The sequence below is a fragment of the Balaenoptera borealis genome (genome assembly GCF_965194805.1).
Source record: "Balaenoptera borealis genome assembly, chromosome: 6".
NCBI lineage: Eukaryota > Metazoa > Chordata > Mammalia > Artiodactyla > Balaenopteridae > Balaenoptera > Balaenoptera borealis.
This window is the reverse complement of record NC_138863.1, coordinates 25,970,708-25,990,593: the sequence shown is the minus strand read 5'-3', so window position 1 is coordinate 25,990,593 and position 19,886 is coordinate 25,970,708. Positions and strand designations below refer to the sequence as shown.

The following is a 19,886-nucleotide window of genomic DNA, read 5'->3' as shown; positions in this document are numbered from 1 at the left end:
CTGAGGTATAAATTATTGCCTGCCAGCGTGCTGGCAGAAGGAACTGATTTCTGTTTGTTAGAGGTCATCATTACTGTTCATTTCCACAGCAACCAGGAACCTGGTGATTTTGACAAAGAGTGTTAGGAGTGTGGTGGGCTGAAGGGGAAAAAGAATGAAGGGAGTGAGTAAATCTTTGCTCGCTTTCATAATTCTTAGAAAGGGCAACTTGCTCTGAGGTCTGATTTTTGCAGCAGTCTTATTTCAGGATGACTGGATCATCACCTCTTTTGATCTGGGGAGAATACAGGGCATTATTTTTGATTTGGGGAACGTTAGAGTAACCTCAAACTTGTTTGGGGTCATTACGAACTTCATTACGGCTGTGTGACGTGGCAAAGCTGCAGCTCTTGAAAGACTGGCAGGAACTTGCTTTCTGTTCAGAACTGTGGATGTGATTCTAGTTGTCCCTCCTCACAGTAAAATGACTGCAGATTCTAGGTCCTTCATCAGTCGCAGGGTAATTACTGTGTGCGATCGTGTGAAAATGTCCTTTTGTCTATCAAAAGTGTCACTACCTTAAGGTTCTATTCCCCTCACAGTGTTGATGGCCAAACAGCCAATTGTCCCTTTAATCCCTTGGCAAATAAGGCATAATATTAAGTCCTTGGGAACCTGGCTATAGTTATAGGGAGAATTAAACAAAAAAACATAAATAGACTTATGAAACGAATATGTCTTTCAGTATTCACATTAGATGTCATTTTATTCTAGTCAATAGAATTATGAGCTATGTTGTTTCTCAACATGTATGATCATGGTCTCTCTGATACCAGAAATAAGTAAAAGTTTTAGGAAAATTAAGCTCCCTTGGTGGAAATATAACAGCAGTTATTAGTTACATATATTTTCTAATGGGATTTAAAAATATAGTGTGCCATAATAAAATATGTTGTTTTGAAATATTTGATTATCATTTTTCATTGAGTATAAATATGTATCTAAACATAGAAAAGAGTAAGAGTAGGCATCTTTTGAATATGAAGGTTTTGGTTTTGAGAGTTTATCTCTTCTTTCAGCTGCCTTTTGTACTCAGCTTAATGACCCATAGCTGTAATTTTACTTTTGAGAAATTGCTAAACTAAGCTTGAGGAAAAAGCTGAGCTGCCTATCAGCACAGAAGTTATTACTACATTGTTTTGGAATATATTAGGATTTTGTAAAATGCCTGTCTTAGCACAAAAGTCACAGTAACTGATTCAAAATAATTTTTTGTTTGAAGTCTTCTGTGAGGAAATATTTGAGAGAAATAACACCAAGCCAAATGTGATCCATAAACTCTCAATGACTGGTTTGTGTGAATATGGAATGAAGTGATAAAAATAAGCCAAATATGCTAAAGGGTAATTATCCAAAATACAAGTTAAATGATCATTATATCGATTCTACATTTTCTTACCAATTTGGCGTAACTATAGTTTCAAGAGATTCTCTTTAATGCCAAAAAGATATACCAGATTTAGAATATAATTGGTAACACAGTCATATAAAAAGCAGGGAAGCAGAGCCTGTTACAGGGATTTTTCTGAGCACACACTACTCTGATTAACTCAGAGTACCTCCTGTGCATGCCATTTAAGGATATAGTTGGCAGTATCTGTAGGTTTATTGGGAGGAACGTCAATGACGTGATATCAGTTTTATTCTCAGTCTATAGCCTCAGGCTCTCTTAACATGGAGAGGAATGGCTGCTATGTCTTCAACCAAATAAGACCTTTATAAGATGTTTGCCAAAGAAAGCATCTATTCTCCTTTTGGCAGGCCTTGGAAGACAATGTGTCCCTGGATGAGATTATGAAGCTCACATCCATTGACAAGTGGTTTTTGTATAAGATGCGTGACATTTTAAACATGGAAAAGACACTAAAAGGGCTCAACAGGTAAGGCACTAGTGCTCTGATTCACTCCAGGTATCTTCTGTGCAGTTTTGTCTTCCTGTTACACTTACACATTTGGCCAAAATTCTGCTTCAGTGAAGTAAATAGTGCCAATGCTGCAAAGCAATAGGCATAACCAGAAGAAATGGCAGTTTTTAGACGTTTACCTTTTTAAAGGCATCTACTAATAATTTTAATTGTCTTCTACCCCTGCCCTACCCTTGACGTGAAACATAGTGATGTTTTTATTAGGTCTTCTGAATTTACAAAAATTGGTGTACCTTTATGGATTGATGTGCTATTTAATTACCAGACATTACCTAGATTTAAATTTTATTAATCAATAATGAAATGAATAGTATTTCTGTTTTCTATACATTTTCCAAGTTCTGAAGTCTATTTTTCTCTTTTTATATCAACCTATGTATTGCTGTGTATTGATGAGCAAACATATTCCTCTTGCATTCTGCTGGTATTTTTAACATTGGGACATCCAGTTCAGCATACAAATAAGCCACGTTCAAATTTTTGTTAATAGACTCTTTACCTCTCACTAATTTGCATTTTTATCTCCTTTATGGCCAATTATTTTAAAATTTTTATTTCATGTTCAGAATATTCCGATAATGTCAGTGTTTTATTTATTTATTTATTTATGGCTGTGTTGGGTCTTCGTTTCTGTGTGAGGGCTTTCTCTAGTTGCGGCAAGTGGGGGCCACTCTTCATCGCGGTGCGCGGGCCTCTCACTATCGTGGCCTCTCTTGTTGCGGAGCACAGGCTCCAGACGCGCAGGCTCAGTAGTTGTGGCTCACGGGCCTAGTTGCTCCGCGGCATGTGGGATCTTCCCAGACCAGGGCTCGAACCCGTGTCCCCTGCATTGGCAGGCAGATTCTCAACCACTGCGTCACCAGGGAAGCCCAATGTCAGTGTTTTAAAATCTACTTTTTTCTATTTCCTGAGAAGATCGTTTGTTGAGGCAGCTCAGGCATATGAAGTCACAGATAGGTTTTAACTTGGATCTGTGATAACAGGAACATGTATTACCAGTTTAAGAAAGACAATGTAATTCTCCTTAGCTTCTCCCCCTTAAGAGGGCTTTGAAATACACTATTACTGGAAAGAAATCTCACCTACAAGCCTAGGCCCATGTTTAGAGAGGGAAAAATTTTGTTTGCAGAAATTATTCTCAAATGATTTTAGTAAATGTAGAAAAATTAATTGCTTAAAATGTTGAAAACAGTGGAAGCTCTCAAAGCCTGGACTTCTCGACTGTTTAGAAACTGCAACATATAATTGGGTTACTGGGTTTACCTAATCAAAATGTACACAAACTGGGCAATAAAAATGTACACAAACTGGGCACTTGCTTTTCTTTTTGAGCTGAAGGAGGTTCTTTTTCATCTGTTCAACAATCACCCACAACAAATGCTGGTTTTGAAAATGGGGGACTCCAATCTGCCAAAAATGAAACTAGCTGTAGTTGCTTGTAAGTCATCCTTTGTAGTGATCATATAAAATGAACAGTAGATAGAAGTTAAGAACTGAGCCTATACATTCATCTTAGAATTTTGCTGACTTGAGGTTTCCTTTCTTGGTTTATGATGCCAGCAGAACTTCTATGTTGAATTATAGTCTGTTCCACTGTTTTCAGTTTCAGACAACTGATTTCAAATGCCTGTGAAACCATTCCAATTAAACCACATGAGGGTGCTAGAAACTTACAGTATGCCAACTGTAGCAGTGGAAGAGTTCTGGGGTGAAAAACAGCAGATGTTATTGTGATTTAAATTTCCACTTGATATACATTCTGATTTTTGGACAAATTCAATGTTATAATTGAATAGTTTTTGTTACAAACAGAAGGCAGGTTGAAATTCTAACTAAGCAGAAATAAGTGTATATTGATAGTGAAAAAGCTGTTTGGAGGATTATTAGAACGACTCACAGTCGTAGATCACTTACAACATCGTTCTGACTTCAACATTCTATTGCATTTTTTGCTGTTAATTTGACATTTTAAAATAAAGTCTCCATTTTCTGGCATAAGTATAATTGTAAATAGAGAGATTTTTCTATTGTTCATAATCATCTACAATAAAAATGTCTTATATACAACTTAATAATTTAAAAGATTCTAAAACATAATACTTACAATTGTCTCTTGCTTCAAGGCCTCAACAGAGGATCCATGGTGTTAGTAAACCTAAACTCTGAACTTATTATTATCTGATGGTCAATTTACGTCCTTTTTTTTTGAGTGTCTTAGATGCACACATAGCAATTCAATAATGACGGTTATTTAGAGGTGCTGGATAAATAGAATAAGAATAGGATGGCTACTGAAGCTACCTGTCTCAGTCATTCTGTGGCACATTGGGATCTGAAGTTGAAAGGATATTGCAACTGATGGTGGGTGAGTGCAGGACTTACATTTTTGTTTGTTTGTTTGTTTGTTTTTGCCCTATTTTGATTATCTTCCTGATTAGCCTGGATTATGACATCTTCTGCTTTTTTTCAGCCTCTAAATATCCAGAGAGGCTTGGTCATCAAGGCAGATACTGCTCCAACAGTAATAGCTATCTAATAACATTTAGCATTATATGGCTGAGTTATATATTGGAGGAAGGTTAAGGTCAGCTGGTTCTTTTTTATCTATGATTTGTTTCAAAATTTCAACTGCTCCCATGTTCGAAAGGCTGACTTTAGATGTAGACCCAGGAAGTAGCTATTTATTGGGTCTGATTTGGGCCGACCCCCAAATTCTCTTGCCTGAGCATGTCTCTGGTACCAATGTGCCCAGGTCCCTTTGCAATTTTCTTATAAGTCTCTGGAAAAATGGGCAATGGGGATCTTAATTAGGAGAGAGGAGAAACTTAAAGAGAGGATAAAGTGTAGAATGCTAGACGTGGGTGAAGTTTCACCTGGTTCCTTCCTGTGCACTGGGTGGGTAGGTGGGTGCACAGTATTACCCACTGCAGGGCGGGTAGGTAGGTGCACAGTATTACCCACTGCAGGGTGGGTAGGTGGGTGCACAGTGTTACCCACTGCAGGGTGGGTAGGTGGGTGCACAGTATTACCCACTGCAGGGCGGGTAGGTAGGTGCACAGTATTACCCACTGCAGGGCGGGTAGGTAGGTGCACAGTATTACCCACTGCAGGGCGGGTAGGTGGGTGCACAGTGTTACCCACTGCAGGGTGGGTAGGTGGGTGCACAGTATTACCCACTGCGGGGTGGGTAGGTGGGTGCACAGTATTACGCACTGCAGGGTGGGTGGGTGGATGCACAGTGTTACCCACTGCAGGGTGGGTGGGTGCACAGTATTAGGTGGGTGCACAGTATTACCCACTGCAGAATCATGGGCACATCACCTCCCTCACTTCTCCAACCTCACATGCTTCCTGCTAATGTCTCCTTTATAGTTTTGTTGTGGAGCTTAAATGATATAAATGCAAAGGACCCTTGGCACATGATGAGTGTCCAAGAAAGTTTTCTCTTATTCCCCCTGAAAATGAAAATGCTACTTGTTATACTGAACAGTATTTTGTGATTTTAGATATATGCATTTTAAGCCTCATTTTCAGAGTCATGATTTGCATTTGCATATGTATTTTGCAATGTATCATTTCTTAATTTTCTTTATGATGCATTGTCACTTATTTTAACACCAGACCTATTTTTTTTAAATAAGGAAGCAATGATAGCTAGTGATACAAATGCCATTCTTATCAAAAGATCAGTAGCACTCCGTTATAACAATGAACAAAAATTCCCACTTTACGGTTGTTAATCATGCTAAAATTCTTCTAAAATGCAATAAATACATTCACTAGCAGAAGATGAGAATAGCACTTAGAGTGATGGCAGTCTGTTACTTGTATTTATATATAATCACCTGAAATGAAGTCCAGAATTTTACTTCCAAATGGAATATACCCACGTATTAGGTATATATGTGAATGTCCACAGACTGGAGTAGAGAAAAAAAACTATGATTGTAACAAGGTTAGCATTATGGAAATAACGGATGAGTTTTACATGTCTATGAGAAAGTAGAAATTACAGTTTTCTTACTTCCTTGAAAGGTGGAGATAAACATGTATCATGTTGAGGATGAAGTATGAAATCCCAGTCTTCTTCAGGGTGACGGGCCAAGTTAGACAGGTGTTAGAATCATCAACTCAGTATCCCTCAGCATTCCAGCTCTGAGTGCTTGCTTCCATCAGAACTCAGTTTGTTGTCTTCAATACATGATCACAGCAATGGCAACCCTCTGGAAACTTCCAGAGCAATATCCATTCTTACCAACTTAGGTGTTAATCATTATTCAGACAGCTTCAGCAAAAAATTTCTCTTCTATACTTCAGTTCACTGACTTTCTCTTTTTCTTCTTAAACTGTTTATTGCTTCCCAAGGGCATTCTAGGAAAGTTGACTGTCCTAGGCAGTTCCCCAAATTTTTAAGCTAGTGTAGTGGAATGAATCGATCTAGAGTGATAACATATTTCACATTGGATTTCTTTAGGTTTTGAAAAGTTTCTCTTTACTCAATGTGATGTAAGTTGTATCATGGAGGATTCCAATGCCTATTATACATATGCATTGGGATTCATATGTTTGATCTGTTAACTTCACATTACCAGATCACTTTGCAAGTAGTTTAAGAAAAATTGAGCTTGTCAGAATTTTCAGTGTAGTTGCAACATTTTCAAAAGCTCTCTTCATTGGCCTTCACTACCAAGCTATCCAGACTTTAGTGTATCTATTTTCCCCATACTCACTCATCTTACCAACATTGACTCTTTTACACATAATGCTCCTCCCATATAGCATTTTCACTAGAAGAAAAATGCATTTATTTTGATCTATTAAAAATTACAGAAGTCTCACCTGTAATCCTTTCCTCCATTAGTACGTAGACAGATTCAATTTTAGTCACGCAAATAGAACTGGATTGGAGGACAGAAGCACAGGTATAAGTCAAACAGATAAATATGTCAAATGTCTTAATCAGCTAGGTTCTTTTGATACAGCTGGTTCTCTAAAGTAACAAAAGAATGGATTTAGAACTCTATCTGTTAATACAGAAACTTGAATTTTGATTCCGTCAAACGCCTTGCAAGTGTAAGATAATGATCAACGAATTTATTGACTACATATCAGGCACTGTTCTAATTGCATTATTTCATTTAATCCTTACCACAACCTAAGAAAGTCAGCAATTATCCCAATTTTATAGGTAGTAAACTGAGGCTCTGAGATATTTAGCAACGTCCTTGATATCACATGCTAATACATGACAGAATTGAGATCGAACCTGAGCAGGACTCCAGAGCCTAGGATGTTTTATATTTAACCCCTATGCTATATATAAGTGTGTGTATATGTGTACACACACGCACACACACACACACACACACACATACATATATATATTATATATATATATGTTTAGGGATGTGGAAAGGTGGAAAGGTGAATTATATAACATCTGGAGGAAATCAGACTACATGCAGTAAACACTTCCAGCATAGTGACAGTATTTAATAAAGGGATGATAGTCCCATCATCATAGAACTAGAACATTTGATAAAGGTTTCAACAATATTAGTAATAAATAGATAAGCACAGGTACAAAAATATCACAGTTGAACCCCTTTCACTATAAGGAAGGAAGGAAGTCAACTGTAGTAAAGCTTCTTTGTGGGCAAGAACTATTTCAAGACACTACACCCCAAACCTTTTTATTTATAATATCAAGTTGGATTAACAATTTTAGATTGAAAGACAGTCATGATACTTAAAAAAAAAACAACCTGAATATGCAAGAAAAAATGTGAATATGCTAACTGCCAGCTTTGAGCACCTGCCTATCTTCTGCCTATAACTCCTTCTAAATTTTTTTTTCTTTATTTTAATTTTTAGCTTCTTTTGCTATTTCTGACTGACATGTGTAGCTGAAGAACTTTATTATGCCTGCCTAAGTTGTATAATTTTGCTCTTTTACTGGCTAGAACTAAGTTGAATTAAGTTTTGAATCCTTCTTTCAATGATTAGCTTAAAGAAGGCAGCCATCCACTGCTTGTGCTGTACCATGTTAAATCACCAAATGGAAAGTTTCTGCCATTTATGATGACTGCTTGTTCTTTTGCATTTCATTCAGTTTGGGCAGTTTTCCCAGTATGGTCCATTTTGCTCTCTGGTGTTTTTTTGTTTTGTTTTGTTTCTTTGCACAATGCTGCTATTTATGTTAGCAACATAATGCTTGACTGTTTAAAAGGACTCTGTTTTCATCCATTTTAGATGTTCAAAAGTAGGGGATATGACCACTGTGATACAGTTTACACCATATATGTGGCTAAGTTTTGGATTTATTTCTCTATTAATGATTGATATAAACTTAATTTACTATGGATTAATGTGCAAGTTATTCAAAAATTGCTTTTGTCCACTATTCTATAGGCTCATATGTTGGTTTTTTTTTTTAACTTTTAATTCTGATAATATTCTCTTCCCCTCACTGCCACTTATTGCTACAATCAATGTAGTAAAAAAAGAGGAAAGTGTGCTTTTGAAGGGCCTAATTTTCATCTGAACATCACTATGTTCAATGTGATAAACTACATCCATTGGTGAGTGCTGAAAAGTCATAGGTGTGCCTATAGCTTAGGAAAACAATCTGGGGCAAGCCTGGTGAGTTCCACTTGGGCATTCAAGTGCTAAATTGAGCTCAGTAAAGTTGGCCATTTCCCTGCAGCCACAAACTTCTGGCAGATGTCATAATGCAGGTGTCACCTTAGCTGGAACACTCCCTTTGAATGTCCTCTCCTACACACGTTAGTTTCTATTGACTTTTTATTTAACTTGTTCACGAGGCATGGCAAAACCAGACAAGAACGTTTTGTGCTTGTATTTGAAGTTTTCTAGGGAAAAGTGTCACCTAAAAGTCATTAAAACTTAGGCATAACTACTATGTATACAACAGATAACTAATGAGAACCTGTTGTTTAGCACAGGGAACTCTACTCAATAATCTGTGGTGACCTAACTGGAAGGAAATCAAAAAAGGGTGGATATATGTATATGTATAGCTGATTCACTTTGCTGTACAGCAGAAACTAACACAACATTGTAAAGCAGCTATACGCCAATAAAAATTTAAAAAAAACAAAAAAACTTAAGCTTAAGACAGAGAAGGGTCAGTACTTTACTTTCTAATGATAATTTATACTTTTTGGTAGAAAAAATTAACAATAAACAATTAGCCTTAAAAGGTATTTAATATAGAAGCAATTTAGAGAAAAATATACATTTCACTATATATAACATATAATCACATGTTATAATTTTTATGATCCTTTACTATGATATATGCTTGTGATACCATTTGCTGTTTTCTCCGCCCCAGTCTGTGAACCTGCATATATATATGAACATATATATACACACTAAGTATATATATATATATATATATATATATATATATATATATATATACACACACACACACATATATACATACACACACACTAATGTATATATATGTGTGTGTATATATATATATATATATGTATATACACACTAAGTATTTGGGTGTTTATTGTTTTGAATGTAGAATGAGAATAGAGATGGTTGGACACTTTAGTGGAACCCATTGATCTGATTTGCAGAGAATAGGTTATGTCCTCTGACTTCACTATCAACTCACACTATATTTATAAGTCTCAGTTTCACCCTAGTTTAAAAAATATATATTCTCTTATTTTACTAGTTAGCCATGCTGCTAAGATGAATATATATTATGTATAAAGTAATTGACTCTAAAGGAAAACAATTTTATTAGTTACTACATATTAGTATCCTATGGTTTGTCTTCATACCCTAAACCATTTATCTAATAAACCTCTTCAAGAATACTAAATATTGGACCTTACATAAAAAGGTTAGTTTTTCTTCTGGAAAAGAGGAGCATTACTGTGGGAATTTCCATGCCCGTGAAATAATGCCAAAAATACATTTTATTTTTAATTTGTTTTTATGTTCCATGTGATATTTTAGGCAATGCCACAGATTTGACAAGCCTCTATTAATTTTTCTAACTAATAATTTATTATATCAGGTATATTGTGAATAAAATTTTACATTTAATGTTCTGAGAAACCTCATTGAATTAATTATTTAAACAGTGCTTTCATAGTTTTAACAAATAATTATGCATTTTGAAAGTGTGAGAGAGAACTTGAGTCTGGCATGGGCAAGATGCATGTTTCACCTAAAATGTTTTCAGAGTGATGTTCACATCATTCATAAAATAAATATTATATATTTTCTGCTTATTGATTCTTATGGGTTCGATAGTTCCCAAAATCTTAAGTTGGTTTGAAATAACATATACTCATAATTTGTATGTATGTATGTATCTATTAATAGCCAGGATTTAATAGATTATCCATATGTCAACATCTGTGATCTCAGCATGATAGGTTGTGTATTTGCTTGATGACATTTCTCTTTATTAGGAGCTGTTATTAGACCAAATGATATTGTTAGTTGCCTTCAATGGGTTTGTAATCTATTTTTGAAGATTTGTATACACGTAGGTATACATAAGACAGGATGCTTTTAATGGACCAACAAGCTCTAAGATCTTTGTGTACTGTTATCTCATATAAGTCACAGTTTAAGAGTTCTTAGAAGGTATGCAACCCTACCCCATATTGTATAAACAAAACAGTGACTCAGAACATTTAAATAAATTTTTCAAGATTTCAGGGGAAGTGCACACTGAAACCACGATTTGAGTTCAGGACTTTTGGAATACAAGGATAGCATCTTTCCTTCAATATATCTCTATGCCATGGCAACCAAGGGAAGAGAAAATTATAAATAAATAAATAGGAAGACACTGTCAACAATATGTCATGGTTTAGGGAGAGCAGAGAGGGAGAGAATTGAGCAAGTCCACCAAATTTGATGATGGGGAGGAAAGTGTAGGAGCTAGACTAAAAGAACCAAATGTGCAATGAGAAAGAAGTAGGTAAATGGATGAATTGTACTCAGGAAGTGACAAATCGTGTTTGCTATTATTTTGTTATATTTATGCTGTATTTCATTAAAATGAGAATCTTACTATAAGGAAATTAAGGCTGTGAACAGAAATTAAAATGAATACTATCTGCCTATTTGCTCAATGTACGTTATAGTTGGAGCCACACAATTTCACTCATTGTTCTGTAATTATTACATACTAGGAGGATCCTCCAATTAATCTGTAAATTCCATTAGGGCAAATTTTAAATACCATGTCTTAATATACTTTTATTATAAGATTTTCTTAAAAGCTTTTGCTGATTTCTGTGAATGAAGAATGGACTTCACCATTCTAAAGAATAGTGTCAGTTCTGAAACAGATAAGAATGATTTTCAATTCTCTATATACTACATATTTTCTTGGAAATTGACCTTGCATAGAGTAAAATCTCAATAATATTTGTATGATAATATTCCCATTAAATAAATACAAATATTTTTGGTAGAAAGTGAAAATCAGAATTTTTCAGTCATGCCAAAGAAGGGAGATTGGAGTGGAGGAAAATATATTACAATTCCTGGTTGCTCAAGGGACCCACAAAATTATTAATTGGAAAATGTGTAGTCCAAAATATAAACTCTGGGGACTTTCTAGTGGTTAAGACTCTGTGTTTCCAGTGCAGGGGGCATGGGTTCGATCCCTGGTCGGGGAAATAAGGTCTCACATGCTGCACAATGTGGCCAAAAAATAAAATAAAATAAAATAAAATAAAATAAAATAAACAGAATATAAACTCTGTGTTGGAAGACACTGGAAATCAGCATCTCTAGGTTTTCATTATTTAAGTGACTATATATTTACTAATTAGCTAGAAAGTCTCTGAATGACTATTTTCTAATAAAAGGGGATATATCTGTTTTTTATAGTCAAATAGAAATTATATATACTGGGAACACTATAATACTTACATGGACATTATAAACTCTATTGCCTGTTGAGAACAAGCCAAAATTTACACAGTTTTTTTTTTTTTTTTTTGTCCGTACCATGGTTCCCTGACCAGGGATCAAACCCGCGCCCCCTGCAGTGGAAGTTCAGAGTCTTAACCGCTGGACCGCCAGGGAAGTCCCTACCTAGTTTTGATTTAAAAATTTATCTAAGTTTTCAAAATTGCAAATTTCTAGAAAACTTTTTATGAGAAATATTCATAAATACGTACAATGGTAGTGCAGGCTCTGAGTTAATTAACCAGCAAAGAAGATTAAGGTGAAAAATATATAATCATAACACTTATGGTACAGAGATTTGTATTTCTCTGGTGACCTTAAGGTGAATTTCTGTTATAATACAGGTGGAAAATAATCGCTATTCTATTTTTGTAGGTGGTGAAACTGAGTCACACAGAGCTGTGTGTCATACTTTATGTCCCACCAGTCAGAGGAAAGCAAGAAATCTAGCCCAGGGCTTCTGCCTTCAGTTCTAGTTGCTAACCCTTTTCAAAAGCTTCTTTGTAGAGATATGACTTTTAAATCAGACAGCTGAAGATCAGCTCCTCCTTAGCTGTCAAGTTGTGAGCTGCGCGTTTCCCTGCCTGAATTGTTGACCCCACTTAGAGCAGAAGCCTTGTAAGAGATGTGCCCTTCTCTAAACCCTTGTGAGGAAAACGCGGGGGCCTGGCACGCAGAAAGCCTTGGTGAGTCACCTTTAAAAGATGTAAACAGAATTTTCAAGAGTATGGAGAGCTAGCATAAGAATTTTCTTTTTAAATTTTTCTGTATTTATGAGACAGTATATATATGTGTGTGTATATATGCACACATACATACATGTACATATATTTTTCTCTTTAAATAAAATGTAAATGCCTTATCTTCCATGTTAACACGGGTGTGAGTTAAAAGCTCCTGAAGTGTACAATGGAAATTAAATGTAGACAAAATAGTCTGCCTGAGCTATAATTACAGACGCTTGATAATCACTCACTGGCCCTCAGGAGTTTTCACCTTCTCATTCATACCTGAGATGCCTTTATGGGCGCAGAACCTCCGCTAGTGCCCTGGGAGCCGCTAGATGCCTATCTCGAGGAGTGAGGCAGTGGCCTTGCCTCCCAACAACGGAGTAAACGTCTGGGTGATCATTTATGCTTTGCAGGGGATACAAAGTATGGTGGGCCTCACCCCTCAAGGTCTGGATACAGGAATGCTACAGAGAGAGGGAAGAGACTTAGAACAGCTGAGGTGCTGAGGCCACGTTTAGGTGACTTGCCAGTTTTGTTCTGCTGAACTCCTCGTGCTTCTTTTTTTTTTTTCTTTAATATTTATTCTTTTATTTGGTTGCACCGGGTCTTAGTTGCGGCAGGAGGGCTCCTTTGTTGCAGCTCACCAGCTCCTTAGTTTCAGCACGTGGGCTCCTTGGTTGCAGCATGCATGTGGGATCTAGTTCCCTGACCAGGAATCGAACCCGGGCCCCCTGCATTGGGAGCGTGCGGTCTTACCCACTGCACCACTAAGGAAGTCCCCTCCTCTTGCTTCTTCTCCTTCTCTTCCTCTTTCTCCTCTCTTGTCTCTGCTCCTTCCCTTTTTCCTGTCTTCTGGCATTTGCATTTATGAAGCACTTATTACCTACTTTACACTGTGCTAAACACTTGACACGTTTATTATTTCATTTAATTGATGAGATTTTTTTTCTCAGCATAGTTGAAGCCTGACTTTAGATTCAGTCAGTGATATTGGCCTATCTCGGGTTGAAGTAGGCAGTTAAGCACTATTTGCCTATGTAAATATAGTAATGATAACCTAATGGCCATCACATGGCTGTGTTGATATTGCCCATACTGCCTCATACCCCACCTACCACCTATCTTTAGCGGATGGTCTGGTTTAATTGACCATACTTTGCTCTAGGTAACTTGAAGAGGGAGCTACTCACTCAGTTCTTGAGTATATAGTTTTTAGTATGAAATAGATGAGAATTTTTGCTATCTGGGTATTATATGTCTTCTTCTGAAAAACCCTCAGTGATAAAGATTTTTGACTTCCATGTACATAGTAATCCTCAAATTAACATAGATCTAGTGTGACATGTCACCAGGAATTTAATTCTAGAATTTTTCTACATCTGCATTTTTCTACATTTAATTCTACAATTTTTCTAGAAATGGCTTCTTATTTTTCCCCTTTCTAGAAAAGGCTTACATTTTCTCATTTAAGAACTAGAAAAATTTGGTGAAAAATTATTTCTACATAAGTTACATTTAGGAAGAAAAAAAATCTATGCAGTAGTTATCAGTAGATAGGCTTCACTTAAGTAAATAATTTTAATAAGATTCTAAGTAATAGTTTCTAAAAGTCAAAGAAAGTTACACATTTGTTATACATTTGTTGCTTGGACAACATGTGGTATTTGGAAAACTACTCTGTCGAAACATGACTTGCTTTAAACAAAGATGATGGAGAAGTTTTAAAATGTAGGACTTCCAAATAAACTTATTATGAAATAACAAATTTTAAAACATCAAAGAATGCTCATTCAATGTCAGTTTTCTACTGAGGCCTTATACAATATTTCTTTTTATCTGCTGGATTTAAATTCTGGATGTATAACAAACCTATATTCATGGAAAAATCCAGGATTTTGCTTACTGAATACATCCTCTTAATTTTTGAAAAAGAATACACTGAGTGTATTTAAAATTATAAATAAATTTTCTAAGCAGAAATAACAGAAGCAATATCCCATAGTATAGACTTTGCCTTTTAGCTCAATCTGATCAGGTGAAAGCTATTTCCTTAGTAGAAGCATGCTCTTCTGAATGTAGCAGAACACTTTTTTAAATACTAATGGACAAGTCTTATTACTGTGATTAGGTGGTTTCCATTTGTTTTTCATCGTTAACAATCAAGGGCAGAGAAAGAGAGTCACAGCATTCTCAACTAGAGATTACTGAGATACAAAATGTGATTTATTAAGGATCAAAAATTATGATTAACCTAACCTATATTAGGTTATTTCCCCCATTTTCATTACTTGGTATTCATAGAATATAATTATGATGTTATAATCATCATATATTAATGATGTATATAAATGAGCTTACCAGATTAAAAGTTATATAACAATATTTCTGGATTATTGGAATCACTAAAGATTGGTTAAAAATGAACATAGGATTCAGGAATTTAAAAATTGCCTACTTAAAAATATCTACTGTATCAATTTCTCATAAGGTTTTCTTCTAGGTTTTGATTTTGTTGTTTGTAATAGCCTTTAAGGTGAAGTATAATTTTAAGTGTGTCATCCCTTGAAAATCAGCACTTGCAATTTTATAGCATTATTGTGATAGTGCTAAGTGAACACAGATCCTAATAAATACTTTTCATACTGTCATGGTTTCACATGAACATCGGATCACTGTTTGTCCCGGACATGAGAGATACAGATCAAGGTTTTCTTTAACTCTTCCAAAGACCTCATTGCTGTACAGAAATAAGGCATGGTGCTCTCAAAAATTAAGAGAAAATAGTAGTACTTACCCTATTTCCTGGGTTTTATCCTTTGCTTTTTTAAACGCTGCTGCTGCTTTTGAAAAATGTCTTTTTCATTTCTCTCAAGGAAAGAGGTAACAACCTGTCTCCTTGACAGAAAAAATGAGAAGACAACTTCTCCACTTGATTGCATTATTGTGATTGTGGCATGGTCTTGAACCCGTGAAATGCCAAAAATAATCAGTGAAGCCCTGTAAAACTCAGGGGAGAGGCTGGTGAGGGGTCTTGGAACAGAGCACATACATCTTTCTCAGTTCTCTTTCCTTATTAAAACTGGTGTCATTACTGAACATCAGGCCTAGTGTTTTTCTTAGCTTCTGCCTTTTGGGGGATTTTTTAAAAGAAGATAATAATAAAATTGTAAGCCCATCCCATAATTGTGGGCCAAGTGGTGTGCTCATTTTCACATTAGAGTTTGTGCAATCTGGAGGGAAATTTGTTTAGTATTACTTGTGAGTTGGTGGATCAGATAAAAGCCAGTCAAGTGGAAGAGAGGACCGAGAGAAGTACGCGGGCTCTCCTGGTAATTGCGAAGCTGCAGGCGTTCCTCCCGTCAGTTAATAGATTGCCCCAGCTCCTCTGTGCCAGGTGAAAATTTCCTCATTAAGGGGAATTTATTCCATTTCCTTTTATCATTTATTATTGAAGACTAAGTGTGAGTGGCGGAAGCTTCAGAGATGACAGGGTAGGGTAGAATTTTAAACAACAACAACAAAATCTACATCGGAAGTCGAGGAGAAAGAGGAGAGAGGCTTGTATTGTTTATAAAACGGGGAGAACACATGAGAGGCTTGTCGCTGTAGAAGCTGAGCCATCCTGTCTAACCGTTAAAAGGTGATGTCAGGGCGTGTAAAAGTCTGATCATCTATTTTTAAGATGTTTTTCCCCCTCTAAAATTTCAGACTGTCATTTTGTGCTGCTAAGTAGAGAAAAACTGAAGATTATGAAAAGGCCAGGCTCACGGCTATTTGGGTTTCTGTGTTTAATTGTTTAGAATCTATTATGCAATGATGAAAGTGTAACCTTTGAAGAGTTTTCCCTTGAACTCTGAAAGCAAGGAAAGCTGGTAGGGGAAGGAAAATTTGTATATGTAGTATATTTTAGAGGACACGGTTCTGAAATACGGATTTAATGTGTTCATGTTCAAAGGAGTAAAGATAAACATACTAGTACATTCAAATACATATCAAATAACAGAAGGGTAATTTATTTATTGTACATATTTTAACACTGTGTTCTTTAGTGCAATATGTTCCATTCAGCTGAGCACATTTCTCGCTTGGTATAATGCTTCCTCGATTTACAATATAATATAAATGGAGCATTTCCTATTGAGGTTTCAAAAACAGTTTTGAATTACAAATTCAGTGTTTATCTTTCTTTTAGTAATTACTCTGTTTTGAGTTTGTTCCAAATTAAGGTTTTCATTTTCCTTTGAAAAAAATAGAAATATTATAGCCCTGTCCCTAAAACAAGCTTTTACCTAGCTTGATATAAAAAAAAATCTCACTCTGGTGGGAATTCCTTTTAGCAGACAAAATGGGGGCACTCAATATGGGCAGATAAAGATGAGAAGCATATATCTAAATCACATTGTTAAATGAGCTTTATGTTCACTTAAGATTATTCATCTTGTATTTGACTCTGAAGAGGTTTAACCTTATCTAAATCACTGGCGCAAAGCTAATGAATCATGTCTTCAAACTGTCTCTTCTCTTATTTTATTATAATGGAACTCAGAATAAAATTTTGTATCAGAACAAGTAGGGAATGAAGTGAATTTTCTTCTGTGTGTAATGACATGCCAGCCAACCTTGTGTTATGCAGAAACAGTGGAGAGAGTGAATGAGGGAAATAATGGAGAGCGGCCACCTACGTCCTGTCTTGGAGTTAGGGGTACCCCACAGAATTAGGACCATGGTCAGTGTGGGAAGGAATCTAACTTGTCTGTGTCTTTGTAACTGCCATGGTGGGTCAGAATCAACGTCTCTTTTCTCAGGGAGGAGGATTGCAAACTGCTTTGCACTGTTTCATAAACATGTCTAAAGAGTAGAAATTAATAACCAGAGAAGCCATGAATGAAATACTGTAGAAGATATATTACTTGGAACTTCATAGGAACATATCTACCCAATATTTGCATTCAAATTGAAATAGATGAACATGAATATATTGATATGCCATTCCAATTTAATACACCCTAATTTTAAGATGTTTAAATATCATATCATGCTATTGATCTAGTTATTTGAATATTGAGTGAAAGTTAAATCAGTTTTTGGCTCACCAAGAAAATATTCTGAGAATCAGCTTGTGAGCTTAAAACATGCACTTTGTAGGTCTAGATTGAAGCATCTGTTTTAGAACTCTCACCTGAGCGGGTGCCTATGGAGAAGTAGTTTTCACCCCCATTCTGAAACTCTGTCATTCATTATTTTGTGTTACTGTTGCTTTTCTCAGCATCCCCTTTAAATAAAGAAAACTCTCTGAGGTGGGTATGCTATGGGGAGCGGTAATGATTGAGTTAGTCTTAGCTATTTCTTTGCCATAGAGCTGAGCACAAAACTAATTCACTTTACTTTTGTATGCACAAGGCCAATTCTATCTATCAGCCTTCTTTTTCTTTTTTTTTCTTTTTTTTTTTTATTTGTTTGTTGGTAAGAGTCCAATTTTATTTGGTGGGTGGAGGAGGAAGTCTGTGTATATTTGCTGGAGATGTCTTTATATGCTCTACTGGACTCTTTTGGTGGAAAAGAATAAGAGGAATTATGCATATTTCAGCAATAGAAAAGACTGCATTGCTGAATGTGGACAAAACAAATGCAAATTTACTGCATCCCTAACAGAAATTTGAGGCATCTAAATGGTTTCTTTTTTTGTTTGTTTAATACCATTATGTATAATTTTTATTTAAAGCAATAGAGCAGCCTTTGAAGAATTGACTGATCCTCCATATAATAAGAAATAAAAAATAAATCATTCAAAGCAAAAAAAAAAATATCTCACCAGAAGAGTTAAAGATAAATACGTTACTTCTGGTTATCTTTGGATTTGAAGAACTTGCATTTGTGCTAGTCCATAGTCATAATTATAGGTGTGATTGTTCTTTTCAAGGCCTGTTTCTTATGTGTGTCCAGACCATTGCTGTTCAGCGTTAGGATTTAGCCATTTTAGTTAGTGTGGTTGTTGATATAGAAACATAATATAGGTTTTGCCTCAGATAGTTTTTTACAATAATAAAGAAATGTCTTATTGAAAATCTATTTATTTTTGCTTGTTTTTCCTCTTACTGCCATCCCACAATGATGGGAAAATGTTCTGGCAGGTAGCTAAAAAAATCTACGGGGAAGAATTGGCTCAATGTTGTATGCATGGTGTTTTTCCACCTAACTCAAGCTTCATACCTGTGTTTGTAATAAGATTGCAGATCACAGAGAAAATGTGTAGCCTTTCCTCATACAGGTAAACATGATTTGAAACCATCCAGGAAACTCATGATTAAAAAAGAACATCATCCAAAGTTTTAATTTAGGAAAATTGTTTATTTGTCAAACACTTCCACTTTGAGGCTGAATGCACACTTGCACATAAGCAAATGAGCAATTGGTTTAGGAATATAGTCTTGGCAAGGAGAGTAGAAATATGCCTTTATAAAACAAATAGCAACAGCAACAACAAAAAATCTTTCCTCTGCTTTCATCTCAAACATTTTTTTTTTTTTTTTTTTTGCAAAACTAAAGGCAAACGCCATAAATTTGGGTGTTTCAAGAAGCTCAGAAGCTCAGCAGTCACCTGCTGGATACAGCCTTTCCAGACTTCCCCAGTAGAAGCTGGGAGCACTTCCTCACAGCACCTCTCACTGTGCTATCAGAGAAATGGCTATTTGTTTGCCTTCTTATATACTCTGATCTCCTTAAGTGTGGAGATTTGATATTTTATCTCTCCATCAAAATACGTAGGACAGTGCTCTGATACACAGAGCACTTGTTCACTAAATGTTAAAGCACTAATGAAGGAAATGACAGTGAGTGTTGCCCCGCCTTCACCATCCACAATGTCCTACTGACTCTTTCCAACTACAAATCCTCAGTATGTTCCTATGCCTGCCATGCCTATTGCTTCCTCACATTACTGCGAATGCAGTTGCCCTTGCCTTGTCAACTCCTTTCATCTGTATAAACCTGAACTTATTTTATGGTTCTGTTCTCATCCCTCTACTGCCATAGTATTTCTCAAGTGCAACCACTCATATTGTTGTCTCCTTTCTCTGACCTCACATTGCACTACACAGCTTATCTCTTCACAAAATGTTTGGAATCACTCTCTATCACTGCATTGCCTCAAATACTGTTTTGTATCGTCTTGAGCAGCACTGTCTAGTAGAAATTTCTGTGATGA

The 19,886-nt window shown here is 35.9% G+C and overlaps 1 protein-coding gene and 1 long non-coding RNA gene across 2 annotated transcripts in view; both read left to right on the top strand.

Annotated features, from left to right (window-relative positions):
* The window catches only part of CPS1 (carbamoyl-phosphate synthase 1), a 141,878-nt gene that overhangs the window by 69,561 nt on the left and 52,431 nt on the right, over nt 1-19,886 (top strand). The window contains exon 21 of the mRNA XM_082396353.1: nt 1,801-1,919. Within this exon, the coding sequence (XP_082252479.1) occupies nt 1,801-1,919 (119 nt within the window). The remainder of the gene's footprint in view (nt 1-1,800; nt 1,920-19,886) is intronic.
* Nucleotides 1,926-19,216, top strand: LOC309630760. The gene is made up of 2 exons (XR_014245923.1): nt 1,926-5,155; nt 5,242-19,216. It is a non-coding gene; the product is annotated as an uncharacterized lncRNA (long non-coding RNA).